Source organism: Aythya fuligula, chromosome 1 (assembly GCF_009819795.1).
Source record: "Aythya fuligula isolate bAytFul2 chromosome 1, bAytFul2.pri, whole genome shotgun sequence".
Classification (NCBI taxonomy): domain Eukaryota; kingdom Metazoa; phylum Chordata; class Aves; order Anseriformes; family Anatidae; genus Aythya; species Aythya fuligula.
Genome location: NC_045559.1, coordinates 179,524,768 through 179,540,462, shown reverse-complemented (window position 1 = coordinate 179,540,462; position 15,695 = coordinate 179,524,768). Strand labels below are relative to the sequence as shown.

General features: G+C 45.4%; 1 protein-coding gene across 1 annotated transcript; it reads right to left on the bottom strand.

Moving 5' to 3' along the window:
* Positions 1-741: 741 nt before the first annotated feature.
* On the bottom strand, positions 742-5,195 carry ALG11 (ALG11 alpha-1,2-mannosyltransferase). The gene is made up of 4 exons (XM_032207806.1): positions 5,158-5,195; positions 4,103-4,336; positions 2,403-3,334; positions 742-1,222 (listed from the first exon to the last, which is right to left on the bottom strand). Exons 1-4 carry the CDS (start codon positions 5,178-5,180, stop codon positions 951-953), a joined length of 1,461 nt encoding a protein of 486 aa, XP_032063697.1. The 5' UTR covers positions 5,181-5,195; the 3' UTR covers positions 742-950.
* Between the last annotated feature and the right edge of the window lie 10,500 nt (positions 5,196-15,695).

Below are 15,695 nucleotides of genomic sequence, written 5' to 3'. Positions count from 1 at the left end.
AGAACAGGGTTCCAATGGTTGAACAATGAGTTCTTCCAAACAGTGTCATTAATTCAGATGAAGTTTAAATAAAGGGGAAAAAAAACACATTCTGAAGTGATTTCAGTAGCGTTCTGCACTTCTTAGTTTGCTATGCAACATAAAATACTGCTGTGATGGCTCAAAGTCTCCACTTTTGCTGTGAAAGCAGATGTTTTTAATATGTTTACTTTCTTCTCTTTTATAATGAGCAGTAGCTTAGAGCTTCAAAGTTCTTATTTGCATACCATCTAATTGTGTTCTCTAATCTAGACCCTTCTATTCCCAAGGAACAGAAAACTTCAGAATAGGGCTAGAAAAATATCATTTATCCTACTGTAAAAGGACACAAGGTAATAGCTAATGTGAGGAGGATAGACAAGTGCAATTATTATGTGTAGCAAAAAAGCAAGCAAGCAAATACCATAGGACTGATCTAGAGGAATCGCTGTAGGTGATGAAATCTCATTCAAGCCCATTTGAGAACCAGCTAATTAACTGCTAGAAAAAAAAACAAAAACTTCTGGGTACAAAAGCAATCAAACAAAAACATTGATTTAAAAGTAGGTAAAGCATCATGAAATGTGTAGAGACTCACTGAAAACAAAATATTAAAAGATTTTATAGATGTAGCTCTGTTACCCAGAAAAGCACTGTGAATTCAGAAGGTTTTGCAGCTCACTGTACTGTACACATGACAGCGTACTGTCACAGAGTCAACACAACATTTTCAGATGCATTTATTTCCCAGTGAAGTATTTCCCAGCAAAAGATTTCTATTACATAAAGCAGATATCCTGACAGAAAGAAAAAAAAACTCTTTATTGAATGGGACCCAGGAATCATAAATTACGTATATTTACATGTACAGGTCATACCTGGTCAAATATAAAAAGACAGTTTTACTCATACGCATTTTTATTCACGCACATTTATTTAAACAATGGCTCCACAGATAGTAGGAATGTCTCTTCAAAATGCCGGTCAGAAAACCTGTACACAGAGCGGCGAGCATTTTCTCTGATCTCCAACCTTTTTTCAGGAGCCAAAGAAAGGATATAAGCCATTTTCTCAGCGTAATTGTCCTCGTTTTCTGCTAGGAAGCCTGTAATACGTCCTTCATAGGGTACCACAATATCTAATTTGGGGCCTCCAGAATTGTGAGCCAGGATAACTGTGCCAGCTGCCATGCATTCAACCACTCCTGTGAAAGATACAAAACATGCCGATGTGAATGGGGACATCACAGACTTCAGCTTCTGACTGTGCACTGCAAATTTAAAACTGCAATAAAACTCTCCTAGAAGTTACTACAGGCTGGAGTTTTACATCAGTTTGAAAAATATGGCGTAAATGTAACTGAAATAAGTTTCCCTTAAACATAAAATTGAAACTAGAAATCAGATGTAACTGGTTAATTTGGGGTTCTTGTAGCACACGTGATCTATAAGAGATACATTATATGGTGATAAAGAGCTAGATCCCAAAATGAATGTAAAGATGAGGACAGAAAGTAGTTCTGTGGCAGAACACTGCAAAGCTGGACTGAAAACAAACCTGCTTTTGTGGCTTAGTGGCAGCCGCAAAAAATAATTACAAAACAGAGCTGAACGTAGCTGCATTCATTTTCTCAGTCAGATTGAATGTTTTTAAGATTTAGAAAGATAATCTGAGAGAAAGGCTGATTGGACTCGTATCAGTTGGATGATATTCAAGCAGAAGCTCAATGTTTTGCAAATAAACACATCTTTACAGCTTCTGACAAGATTTGCACGTTTGTCCTGCCAAATTATCACAGCGTTTGTATTCTTAATGGTAGAAACTTTAATGAGATGGCTATTTGACAGAAAGTTTTGCTCAGTTAGAAGCAGCAAGATAGGAATAGCACACAATATATACATCAATCCTTCCTCTGTGGTTCCAAGTAAGAGCTCAATCACTTTAATTACTGATTGTTCTCAGTGCTGATTTGATTTTTATTAAGTTCCACTAGCTCAAATATTACCCATTGTAGATTATGCTCTAAAGTTTCAGATTTCATAAAGGTATAAATCCATTGGAGATTATTGTCAAATCGTGCTGAAATTCAAAAGCACAGTGCAACCGTATCGCTTTTTTTTGGGGGGGATAAGCTTTTATGGGGGCTCAAATCTCAGAAATCATTATTTCTATTCTGTAGCAGTTGCTACAGCCTTCTGAGGCGCCGCAGGGTACAGACAGCTCTACCTCTGCAAGATCACCACCAGGGCCTTGGGCAGCTGCTTGCTGTGCACGCCTCCGTGCTCAGACACTACCCCAAAGAGTCTTAGCCACACGGTGAAACCCTCCCCAGCTGTGTTCTAACCTCTAAGACAAGCAGCTGAAAAATGAGCAGAGATACTGACCGATCCCAAAGTGCTCGTTCCACATGGTGTGCAGGCCGATGGTGGCCTCGGCCAGGTGTTTCTTTAACTCTTCGAAGGGAATGTTTACTCTGAACATCACGTTGGCACTAACCCCCAGCTCTTCACAGAGACGTTTCAGGTTATTTACACGCTCCTCATCTTGCTGGTTACGGCAGCCTCCGATTAAAATAAGCTTGAGTGATGGCTGCTGCCCCGGTCTCTTCTCTTTCAGCAGCTTGGCGAAGGCTCTGATTTGCAGAGGATGATCTTTCTCAGGCCTGAACTGGCTGACGGAGACGATGGAACATTCAGCAGTGCTCTTTTCCTCTTCCAGAGGAATATCCAGGAAGGTCTGAACGTCGCACGGCGGATACACCACGCTCGTGCAAGCCCCAGTTCTCCAGATGGAAAGGATGTGGTTGAGCGTCCAGGAGGAATTAACCATAACCACGTCGCTGCAGGAACCCACCAGCCCATACAAGAACGCGAACAAGTAGTAGTAGACGAGTTTGAATCTGCTGATGAGCGGGTTGTTTGTGATGAAGGCTGCGTTGTTAAACCTCGTGTCCTGGTTCCTGACCACCGACAGCATATCGGTGCTGATGGTGGGATAGTGCACGTAACACCCGACGCGACAGCCTCCTAAATACTTAAAGAGGGGGAGCGTGAAGGCGTAACCCATCGAGTCAATATAAATGTCAGGAACGCACTTCAGAAGAGCTTCCCAGCCAAGGAACACAGAGCCCAAGCTTTGTCCCAGCAAAGTGAAGTGAGGATAAAGAGAAGCTTCCACGAGGTAGCGTTTTTCTAGAAACACAAACTTCACGGGATGAGTTAATTTAATGTTGAATCTTCTGAAAGCACCTTCTACTATTTCTTCTGCAGTGGCATCTCTGTCACCAGTGTAAACAACACACGTTATGTTTTTGTACCTGTAAGAGTAAAGAAAAAGAATTTCACAAGTTCTCATCAAATTTTGTAACATGGAACTAAAACATTATTCATTCAAAATTAATACGAAAGTATGCACAAAACAAACATCTGGCCTAGCTCTGAAATGATTTTGATTTAACTAAATTGATTCTATGAATTCTTTCCCTTATATTTCTATTTTATTTTTTTCTGATCTACAGTAAAGCATGATGGATGAAGACTGTGGTTTTTTTTTAGAGTACAAGATAAAGGAGCTCAGTATTAATCAATATCAGACTTAAGAGTGCCTTGCGCTATGTTAGGAGATGTCCATCTAGAGTACAGCATGAACAAAATGCAGAAGGCTGCAAAATTCAGAAGGCTGTGCAAAGCCAGGGGTTGTGTCCGTGCTAATATCCACTTCAGATATTAACTTTGTCTCTTGCAACAAGAGGTGAGTATCAAAACTAGAACCTGTGTACAGGTAACTGATGTGTCCCTAAAAGTCCCATACTGGTACCAAAAAAAACGATGCAAGAGGAGGGGTTTGGCCTAGGAGGAAAGAAGTGACAGGTGCTGCAGCTGTGCAGAAGACAGAGGACAGAATAAAATCTAGGCAGAGTGCTGAAGCCAGAAGGTGCAACCAGGTGAAACAGAGATCTAAAAAAAACCTTTAGGGCCCGTACATTAACGATACCCATTTAAATATGCAAAAACAACACAATTTGCATAAAGAACACCTCAAGAAGCTGAGCGTGAAACGTGGTATTTGACAGACGTGTGCTTACTTTTTCTGGAGCGTCCTTACGGCACACCACAAGACCCTCTCCCCTCCACCTCCTGCGTTGCAGTAGGGGTGAAAAAACCCCACCAGCACGGGCCGCTGCCCGTCCCTCCCCGCCGGGCCGAGCCGCCGCTTCCTCGCCTGCAGCCAGAGCCGCGCGCCCCACAGCAGCACCGCCACGCACAGGCACAGAGCGCCGCTCAGAAACAACGCCGGCACCAGCAGCGAGCACAGCAACCTGAAACGAGTCAGAAAGCATTAAACCGAGGAGTTCAATAATTAATTGTTGCATAGAAGAGACACAGTGCGGTGACAGGATGAGGGGGAATGGGCTAAAGTTGCGCCAGGGGAGGTTTAGGTTGGGTATTGGGAAAAACTTTTTCATGGAAAGGGTTGTGAGGCATTGGGATGGGCTGCCCAGGGAAGTGGTGGAGTCACCATCCCTGGAGGTCTTTAAAAGACATTTAGATCTAGAACTGAGTGATATGGTTTAGTGGGGACTGCTAGCGTTAGGTCAGAGGTTGGACTCGATGATCTTGAGGTCTCTTCCAACCTAGGTGATTCTGTAGAGAGATGGGCTTATGGGGCGATAACTGGAGTTAGATCGTTGATATCGGTAGCTCATTTCAACAAGTATGACAAAAGTAGGTTGTTTGGGGATTTTTTTTTCCAATTATCAATTCTGTATTATTAATAGTAGATATTTGTGCACATATATGTGGTATATATATTATCAGGGCGATAAGCTGACATACACAGACGTTATATTATAGGATATACACCCACATACGCACCACATAAAGGCACATAAAGATATATAGAAGGCATATAAAGGCTGCAAAGCAGCAAACAGCCCTTAAACAGCCTTTTTAGAGCCTCCCTCAGCCGAGCCGGCCCCGTGAGGCCCTGCATTAACGCAGAGCGGCTCTGCCTGCCCTCAGGACAGGGCCCAGCACCCCGCCATTCCCCTCCCCGGGCTCCCGTCTCTCAGGCGGCTGAGGGCGGCCCCGGCCCGGGCCCCACTCCCCTCAGAGGAGCCACGACCCCCTCCCCCCCTACCTGCCCGTCCCGCCCGCCACCATCTTGTGGCGTCCTGACGGAAGAGAAGGCAGTCCCGGGGGCGGGGCCAAGCGGGCGGTGCCTCTCTCCCATTGGCTCCCCGCGGGAGATGGACAGGCAGGGAGGCGGGGCATAGAATGGGAGCCTGAGGGGAGGGAAAAAAAGGCAGAGGGGGGTGGTGGGGGCAACGGGAGGGGGTGCTGTTTGTGGGGCCCGCGGGGGTGCTGCTGGATCTCGGGATTTTACCTCCCCTTCCGTTTTGTCCCCACTGAGGGATACTCACACGCCGGAGGGGCGGTGTAGGGATGAGCTGGGCTGTGCTGCTTTTCCAAACGCTGCTGCTGTTGCTGCTGCGTCGTGCAGCGCCTAAAATGGCCGCCCGGGGAGCGGGGTGAGAAACCCAGCGTGTGTCCCCTCACCGTGTGCGGGGTGAGGCTGCCGAGAGCTAGGTGAGGGGGAGTGTTTACACAGTGTGGTCGTGGCTGCCAGAACCTGAAGGGAAGGGGTGGGGAGCTGGGTGTTGGCCTCTTCTCAAAGGTAACCAGTGACAGGACCAGGGGGAATGGCCTCAAGTTGTGCCAGGAGAGGTTCAGGTTGGCGATGAGGAGACATTTCTGCTCAGAAAGAGCAGTCAGGCACTGGGACGGGTTGCCCAGGGAGGTGGTGGAGTCACCGTCCCTGGGGGTGTTCAAGGAGAGGCTGGACGTGGTGCTTGAGGACATGGTTGAGTGGGTGACACTGGTGGTAGGGGATGGTTGGACCAGGTGATCTTGGAGGGCTTGTCTAACCTTAGCGATTCTGTAGTTCTAACATTGATCTGCTGTCATGTAGGTAGGCATTTACTTCTCTTCCCATCATCTCCTTAAAATTATGGGGCATATCTGATGCAGATAAGTCTGTCTCCAGCCTCTCACAGAGCTGATTTATCCAAAATTTGAAGGTATTGCAAACATGCGCTACCTCTCCCAAACCCTGATTTTTCAGTCTTGTTGAGGCTGAAGCGCTCTCTTCCATGTCATAGCCCTTGGTGCGTTTTGAGGTCTTGGGGCTGTTTGGGATGCTTGTAAAGGTCCTCCTAGTGGCTTCCTGATCAGCAAATGTTGTAGGGCCCAGAGTTTATTCAGCCATTGCTACAGTCTGAAGCCAAGAGACAAAGCCTCTGCTGTGGTGGAAGTGGGAAGAGCTGAGTGTAAGTAATGATTAATTGGTGCTTACAGGGAGCCTCCACGTGGGGATCAAAGTTGGGAACAAGTCAAACCCTGAAAGTTAAGGTTGTAGTAGGACTGTACTTTTTTCAAGGGCCTTTATTTGAGCAGTTACATTGGAACAGTTGTATTGGGAAGGCCAGCAAGAGTGACGTGACATATCATTTCTGACCCAACAGTTCGCATACGTTGGGTGCAACAGTCACTGGTTTCTCCCCCTTAATCTTCTCCTCTTCCCCAACAGACCAGCTGCCTGAGAAGCATGTCAGATGTTTGCAGAAGGGACCTGTGCTGGATTCACACCTCTCAACTTGAGACACATTTCTTGCAATGTCAACATTTGAAGCTAACTGCCCGGGTTCAGAGAAGAGGCATGGTTCTTCTAGGGAGCAAGCAGCCCGGTCTGTTTTAGATGATGAAAATTGTGTGTCTCTCCACTGAAAAGGACTTGAAAAGGAGCTTATGGCCACTCCCTTGGAAGGTATGAGTCTTAGACTGAGTTTATTTATGAAACTGATGGATCACAAGTTAGCCACAGCTTAATTAAGATGAGACTGAATGAGTTCTGATTAGCAAGTAAAAAAAGAGGTAGCCATCTACATACCATTTTGTTGCCAGAGCCATACATGGCAGATGCCGTGTTTTGAATTTAACTTGCTGTTCAGTCATCAGACACCTTTGCCTTCATATGGCTAGAAAAGTGAAACTTGTTCTTTCCAGTCAAGGCTCATTGCAAGGTTAGTGGTAGTGGGGAGGAGAAGTGAGGATTGATCCCACAGAGCTCCCAGCACAAGGCGTATCATTTCTTCAGGGATTCCTAAGTGTCGGGAGCATGTTTTAGCTTGAGCCCAACAAAATATTTTGCTTTTCCTGAAATGGTATAATCACTTTTTTGTGAGTTCCCAAAATCTCCTGTTAAGGAATGCATATGTTTGTGCATTTTGGCAAATGGAAGAAAAAGACTGATCTCCGCAGGCACAGCAGAAACAGCTGCCATGTAGCAGCAAACTGAATTTGCAGTGCGTGAACTTTTCCAGCAGGGAGAGCCTCAGAGTTTGTTCAGGGAGCCGGACAGCCAGGCATGCTTTGTGCACAGCATCGCCACTGTGGGACGTCGGTCTGGCACTTCCCAGAAAAATTGAAATTTTTGCACGGATGCAGATCAACTGGCCAGCTTTAGCGCTACAAAGCCTCTACAGACACGTAATTTTCCTGGTGACAGTTCAAGAGCAAAGTATTCATAGAACTGTTTGTGTCTTGCTTTTGCTCCCAAGGCAAACAACAGATAGGCCAGAGGAGTTGTTTTGGCAGGAGAAGCTCTCTCTGATGATTTATTATTTTTTTTTTGAAACTTCATGGCCCTTTTTCTTATAATGTGCACTTATTTCTTGACGGGTACTTCCATGTGGAATAATCCAGGAAACACCATGTCAGCGCTCAGCCGCCCGCCCAGCACAGAAGTGCTGCCTGGTGCTCAGAGGGAGCCTCCTGCCTGCCCCTTGATGCCCACTGCCCCTGGCCTGGCGCTGGGCACCCCTGAGCAGAGCCTGGCTGCGGCCTCTTTGCCCCCTCCCTGCGGGGATTCCCAGCCCTGGGGGAGATCCCCCTGAGCCTCCTCTTCTCCAGGCTGAGCAGTCCCAGCTCTCCCGGCCTCTGCTCACAGGAGAGGTGCTCTGCTCCTCTGCTCTGCTGATCTGTTCTATTTTTTCTGTAGTCCTTATAGTGGTAATTAAAGACAAGCTGTATTAAAACTTCCAAAGTTTTTATTTTGTTAGCTTTTTTTTTTTTTTTTTTAATCACAGGGTATTCAGCTTTTGATGTGAGCACTGTGAAAGCCATGTTGCTGACAGCCTTACAGACTGCAAAGGATGCCTTTAATGTGTGAATATCCAGCGCAGACTAACTGGGTTGTCATCACTTCACAACTTCCCCACCTTAATGCATACGTAGCAGCAGATACTGGGTGAATACGTTTAAGGTATTGCCAATAACGTCAGCAAGAGCAGTGCTGAGCTGCCTTTAGCATTCCTGCTCCAGCAGGGGGAATGCTATTAAACATCTTGTCTGTAGAAATTCCACGTGGCTGACAGGCCAAAGAAATGAAACGAGCCTTGTCATGACGTTGGCTTTGTTCTCACCTGCTCAGAGATGTACCGAGTTTTTCATCTTTTGCAGCCTCTGTAAGCACTTTTGTCTTGTTTTAATTGCTTTCCTGATTAAGGTCCTCACTCTGAAGGAAGATCAGTGCAAACAAGTAAGCAGTGTTCAAAACAAACAGCAGAATCCACTCACAATGCATTCTCCTCAAGCCTGTGAGGCATTGGAGGTAGTTTTTAAGTACATTTTTGTAACTCTCATTCAGAGTGAGTGCTCCACATACAAGAAAGTTGCTAAAATGAGACCACTGGCAAGTAATAAACACAAAGAAACTGGATTAATATTGTGTAAGGACATTCATATGACAGTCATGTGGTTTTTTTATACCTTCTTGTACAGTCAGTTACTTTCTTTCTGGAGTACACCCTGTGTGGTACCGCGTTTCTCATACAAGTTTCTCTCTCGTAGCTGCCAAAATGCTGGGGACTGTTTTTAGCAGGAGGAGTCTTGTATCGTTCGTACACACAGTAAGTTTCTCCTTTTTTTTTGCACGTTTGTTATGTTAGGTTGTGAAATGTTGTGAAATGTTCTTCGTTGCATAGTAACAGGAGGCAGAAATAAAGTTGTACTGAACATCCATGAAGCAAAAAAACAAGTATTGGAAATAAATTGTGGCATATATACATTTAGGGCAAAACACCATGGGGTTGTTTTTACTGATACGTTATAATATTAAAGTTGCTAACTACAAACAATTCTAGGATTTTGTTTTTCTGTCAGCTTTGCTTTTTAGCTAGATGTTCCAGGGCGTGGATGCCTGCACTGTGTGTTTGTGAGCAAAAACTGCCCTTTTTAAAATTTTTTTTTGACAGAAGCAATGGAGAATTGCAAAAACATTAAGTATTAAGCAGCTTGAATCTACAGAGAATTTTTGCAAGAGTTCCTATGAAATACCTTTATTTGCATCACCAGGAAACTTCCAGCTGCTGGAACCCACCGGTTTTGATTAATAGAAAATTATTTTCACACAAGTTGTCCCAGTTGGACAAGGACCGTGTAGGAAAACAAATCGATTCCACTGTTGGAGTTCAGTTCTGTACATTGGGCCAGTGTTTTAACTTCCCATGGCCTCCTGTCAGTTCTCCTAAACAGCCAGCAGCAGGAAAAATGTCTGACATTTTCAGGGCAGGTGAAGGAAACGTTCCAGCAACTCAGAGCACAGGCAGAAATGAGCTGGTAACTGTCGTAGCCCTACCAGTGACATCCCTGAGCTTGCAAAGGGATACGGGGGCTCGCTTTAAGTCCCAGCCTTTCCAGCTGGAAGTTTTGGGTTCCTGAGGGGCCGTGAGCATTTCTGAGTGTCTGTGATAGCAGACCTAACCCCCCATCTCTTTCCTCCCCCATTTACGCAGATATTAATGTCTCTGTGGCCATATGCACCTAGTCAGGATGTGAAGGAGATCGTGAAGGATCCTCTCTCTCACAGCAGTACCTTAAATTATATCTGTTAAAATTCATCTATGAAACTTATCAACTGAAAAGAAAATCAACAATCAACTTACATGTGTTTAAATCAACTATGAAACCACTCAGGAAGATGCACAGCTTCACTGAGTCGCTATTTATTTATCTTTTCAGCCCTATCATCAGACCTTAAAGGGTTCACAGACTGAAGAACTAATACCCTGCCCTGGCTTGTTCAGGATGTGTTTGTGCACATGCGTTTGTGTGCACGTCCCTCTGCCTGGTTCAGGGGGCAGGGGGGAGAACTGTTTGGGTGCAAACCCAAACTGTTTCATGCGGATCCAGGACGAGTCAGGATTTGCATTCTGTGCTCATGTCTGGCTCGTTGGCACGGATCAGGGAAGAGAAAATAGCCAGAAACTGGCTGCCGAGCGGGACAGAAGAGAATTACAGGAGAAGTGCAGGCACTGTGCCTTGCCACCTCCTCTGACCTTTTTCTGTGCTGGGGATAAAGGAAGTTTGAAGGGGTGGCAATTTTCCCATGGCGCAGATTCAGAGATTCTCTTCTGGGGAGTGAACTAGGGCTGCTTAAAAGTCCTTCCCTGACGCGGCACCTTTTCTTTCAACGAGCAGAGGTAAGAGGAGGGAATAATAAATCAATTGACCCTGAATTTCCATGGATTGGCATCTATGCTTCCTAGGAATTGAGGGCAGTGAATAAATCTCAGCAGGTTGCCTGGCAACTCCCAGGACGGTTACCTTCTTTTACACCGAGCTGCAGAACACATCAGTTTTGCCTAAAAGTGTCCTTGGAGGAAACATCCTTTTTCTGTAGAGCAGACTGAGGTGAACCCTGGAAATGACAAGGTGGCTGAGAGCTGGGAACACCATCCATCTCGCTGCCTGAAAGCGTTTTGTGTCAAAACGAGCTCCCAGGAGCTCTTTTATTTTTTTTAGGACTCAAACATGTTCAGTTTCCTCTGGGTGCTCACGCAGTCAATAAGCACCACTTCCACAGGCAGTTTTGAAGAGCCAAGTGCATATACCACGGAAAACAACCTGAGAAACGCTGTGCGCATTTCAAAGCAGGGTTTTAACTGCGCCTTTCAGTCCAGGTGTTACATCTTTCAGATACATTTTTTTTTTTTTGTAAACAGAAAGAGGTTTGCTCCGTTGCTGTTTCCTTCAGATGTTTTTTGAAGCATGTGTTTGAGTTGAAGAGAGAGCTTAAAATCAGTAGCGGTTGCCTTGCTGTGTGACATCCCTCCCTCAGTGCCACATTATCTATGACTTTTCCACCTCTGTTCTTCCTCGCTGTGTCTCATAGGCCGCCACTTGATGGAATTATCATCAGATAATTACAGAATTATCAGATATTCCAGCAGAAAAAAAAGTAACAGCAAGCATCTCTTCATCTTGATCTTCCCTCATAGTGTCTATGAGCCTCTGCAGCGGGTCAGCGTCGCTCTATCGAGGCCAAGGCTACGTGTTCTCATGGTCACCTGTGGAAGCACAAATTGTCCACTGATAGGAGCCGTGACCTCCCTGCCTGGGGCTGCTGACCGCGAGCTGGCAGCACGCTCACGCCGGGCATTAGACCTGGGCGGTGCAGTGTTGCTCCTGGCCCTGAAGAGCAAACAGGAGTTTTGCAGGAGGACAGCATAAATAGGTTAGCTAAACAGCAGCTCACGTGTTATGGTTTGGACCTCCCGATGCCCCTGTGTGCCTGTAGTGTCCTCATCAGAAGTTGCCCTCTTCGCTTCTCGCCTGCCGGGGCGCAGGGAGCCAGACGGAGGGCTGGCAGCTCTCTGATCTCCAGTTCGAGGAGAAAAAGCTGCCCAAGGGCAGAGCTGCAGTGTGGGAGGCTCCAAAACGAGCAGGGCCCCTGTGCTGGCCTGGCTGGGCTGTGGCAGAGCCCCGGCCTCACAGGCAGGCTGTCCGGGTCACACTGCAGCCCTGTCATCGTGATCCCCTGCCAGCAGGGTCACCTGGGGTCTGAGAGGTCCCCAAACCCTCTTGTGTTTCTCTACCCAGTAACAGCAACCAGCCCACAGGGATGGTTCTTTCTTCGTTCTTGGTTCTTTTCACTTCTTTCTTGAAGTGAAGGTGATGAAACGAGCTCCTATTCAAAGGCTGAGCAGTTGGACTTGGGATTAAACGCCAGCTGCAGAACCAGAAATACAGGCTCAAATCCAAGTTGGTTTCTTATCCCCTCTCCCTCTCCTTTCCTTTATTTTATTAATGCTTTACAAATATGATGTGCTTTGTGTTCTTTACACAGTGTCAGGCGGCTCATCAAGCTGAAATCTCAGCCTGTCAAACGTGACCACAAGAAGGACTGGAAATAAGTGCTGGGAAGGAACTAATAAGTACATTAAATTGTGGGCTCCACCGTCAGGGACAGATTTAGAGGATGTTAATAGAGATGAATGGCACTGAAGATGTAGGCTTACATTCCTGATCTGTACAGGGGAAAAATTAATTGAAGATTTGAGAGGACCTGCAACAAGGTCAACAGTAGCTTACTTCAAAACAAAACAAAACAATAAACCCCTCAGCCTTCCCAGTTACTTAAATCACAGTTCAGAGACTCAGTATTTATTCCAAACAAATGTAGAAGGTATTTTTAAAAACCCACAAAAAAATCTAGGATATTTACGAAACAAAACTAGAATTGAGAACTTGAGGCTTATTTCTAAATGTAGAGAGCCAAGCGAGCTGGCAAAAGCTATGATCTTTAGCAGTGACTGATACAGTTCACGGGTACTAAACAGGTCTTCTTGTCGTCTCAAATTAGCCTTCGAAAATTGCTCCTTTTGTAGTGTTATCCATTCTCAAGCTCTATTTAAAAAAATTGCAGTCGAGGTGGAAAAAATGCAGGTTCTTTTTCTCTGTGTGGAGTTGAGAAAGGCTTTTGCTTGAATTTTACAACCAAAACCAGGCTCTGAGCTGGGTGCAGCACAGACAACATCAGAATGGAGAGCAGTGGGAGCACAGCAGTGCAAATCCTGGGTTTGTAGTTCTGCCACGCTCGTGCCACCTCCACCTGACGAGGTGCCACACGCCTGCTACACGACCGAATGTTGCTGGGGAGCGGGACTGGAATTAATTCAGCCCGATGGCAACTGTTCTTTGCACTCTGACCCAAAAGGTGTGCCTTTTCCGGGGGTAATATGATCAGCCTGGTAGTTTCCAGGCACTTGAAAACAAATTCCTGCAGTATAAATACAGATAACAGAAATGATCATGCTGAAATCAACGCTGCTAAAAGCAGACAAAGTACCAAGTCCACACAATTTGCGGTCGTGAAGGAGCCGCGGAGTGAAAAAATGAGGCTGCGGTTTTGGGTCCTGCCACAAAAGAGATTCACCGCCGAGTCCTGCCGGTTGAGAGCAAACAACCGTTTTTAAATATTTAGAGAAGATTGAGTCTGCTTCCTGAAAAGCTGGAGCCAAAGTCTGAGCTGATCTGATTTGCAATGAGGTCATCAACTCTTAAGCAATTTTATTCATGGCAGGTAGGAATTTGATTCCTTGTTTTTCAGAGTTTTGGAAGGTTTCCTTTTTTTCCTTACAGCCTGAGAAATGCTATTACATGTGATCACGCTTCCTTACCTGTTGAGAGGAATCTGAATACCATTGACCCTATAGAAATACCTGATGGCTGCCAGCCTTCCTAGGACATTGTAGCCAAGGAGGTGTCTTTCTCATTTCATGGCTCAAAACTGCAAGCAAATGCCATTGAAGAGGGAAAGTTGACTAGTTTTTTCCCTCTTAAATTATAAAAAGGTCTTTTTTTCTTTCTTTTTTTTTTTTTTTCTCCTGTAATAACAGTGTCAGTTCAGAAAAGTCAAGGATGTGGCTGTGCACCATGAATGTGAGCAAGCTTCTGTTGAGCTTTCAGCTGCAGCTGTTGCTTCGGCCGGCCGAAAGTGGCTGCTGGGCAAGAGCAGGGGCTTGCTTGAAGAAGTGGTGCACACATTTAATCAGTACTCCTCTTTTGGCTTAAAGAGGGTGCAGAGGGAGGAGAAATCGTTGGGTTTCACACTCTGGCTGGGTTGTAATGTTTGTAGGAGCTTTGCATCTGATGAGGAGAGTAGAAAAGTGTTATTTTTACATTCAAAGGCAGACTGGCTTTCTAGTTTAGTGTAAATACTGAAGCCTGTCTTTACACTTTATGCTGTTCAGGTATCTGAACCAGTTCCTCTTGTCTGCCCGTCAGGTGAAGGCAATATGACCCCCTTACCTCCAGGCCACTGATTTTTAACTTGCTCCCAAGCTTCTCATCTTTCGAGGCATTGTTAAGAACATTTTAACATGCTTGCTTTGGACAAGGAGGCAGGGGGATTAGGCACAGGACAAGTCATCCTATAAAGCCAGGGATGAATGCACCCAGGAAGCGTAATTTACACAAAGACATGTACTTTTTGTGGGTTTAATACGTTCTCTGGTGGTAGCAAGTAGCATAAAGGGGAAAACATGTTTTATGAGCTGAGTTTTATGAGCTTTAAGTCAAAGGGATTTAATCTTCTTGGTATGTTCTGTATTTTCTTGAATGACAATGAAAATATCTCCTCCAGCATTAGCAGAGCTGCAAAAGCAGCAGCCAGATTTTGTATTTGCCATCTAAATCCCATCCTACCACTCCTGAGTGATTTTTTCCTGGTAAAGCTCCTCACCTGTGCAACATCTAGCCTCCAACCAGGGCACCTTGTTGTTACCAGGTGAGACAGGCAACAGCTCCTTCCTTCCTTCAGCCCTCAGTAAAATGTTAGCAGCTGACACAGTTAGCATCAGCTCCAAAGGGGCAATTAATGGAGCCAGAATGGGGAAAACAATTTGTGTGGGTAACTCCAAGCAGCTGCCTTGCTCCTCCAGCAGATGTAGCTGCCCTCAGGGTGCTACCTCACATCCCTCTGAACTGGCTTCTGGGCCACAAGAGTTGTGGAGAGGGTGGGATTGGGCAGGGCCTCTGAGCTTTCAGCCTGCTCTGTTAAGGTACTTTGAAATTGGGTTTTGTTTTACAAGATGCTTGGGTGTTTCTGCTTTGTGAATGGCAGTGCTTGTCCAAGAGCTGCTGCTGGTTACTCAGTTGCATGGGTTTCAGTCACCATTGCCACGGATCTCTGCTGGAGCCTACTAAATGTGATGCTCCACATCAGTCAGCTGTGTTGAAATACATCTTATACCCCATTCATCTGAAGAGCTATAGGAAACTGTCCTCTCCTCCCAACAAAATAATTCTTTTTAATGTAGGTAAATACCTTGTAAAAGTATATATATATATATTTATATATAAATACCTTGTAAAGGTGTTCAAAACACAGCCTGGTGTGCTTCTCCTCCAGCTCCAAGTCAGCATTCAGCACTGCTGAAGGAGGAGGACCGTGAGGGCATTAAGTAAGAACTTGTTTCCACTACTAGGAACAAGCAAAGAGATTTTTACCTTAGAATTGCTCAGAAGTTGGATGGACGAGAGGAGGCGGGGAGAAGACTTACTAAATATCTCTTTATTCCTTCAGCTGAAGTTAAACCTCAACCTAGGGTGAACCTCAGACAGCAAGCTTCATCACATGATATCTCATGAATATTAGTCACTTGTAGCAACGTGCCAGGTAGGGGTTTGGGCTATTTTGAATAATAAAGATACTGTCTGAGGTGAGTGGACTGAGTTTTTACCTTAGAGCTGGCCAGAAACTGCAATTTGTGTTCCCTAAGATATTCTAGAATTTGAATTTTCCATTATTTGGAACAGAAATTAGCTCTAGTGCTC

Coding starts and splice junctions, on each gene's coding strand:
- ALG11 (XM_032207806.1), bottom strand. CDS start 5,180: ATGGTGGCGGGCGGGACGGGCAG. Junction 4,337..5,157: donor GTGGCGGGCGGGACGGGCAG/GTAGGGGGGGAG, acceptor GACTCGTTTCAG/GTTGCTGTGCTCGCTGCTGG. Junction 1,223..2,402: donor GAACGAGCACTTTGGGATCG/GTCAGTATCTCT, acceptor TATCTTTCACAG/GAGTGGTTGAATGCATGGCA.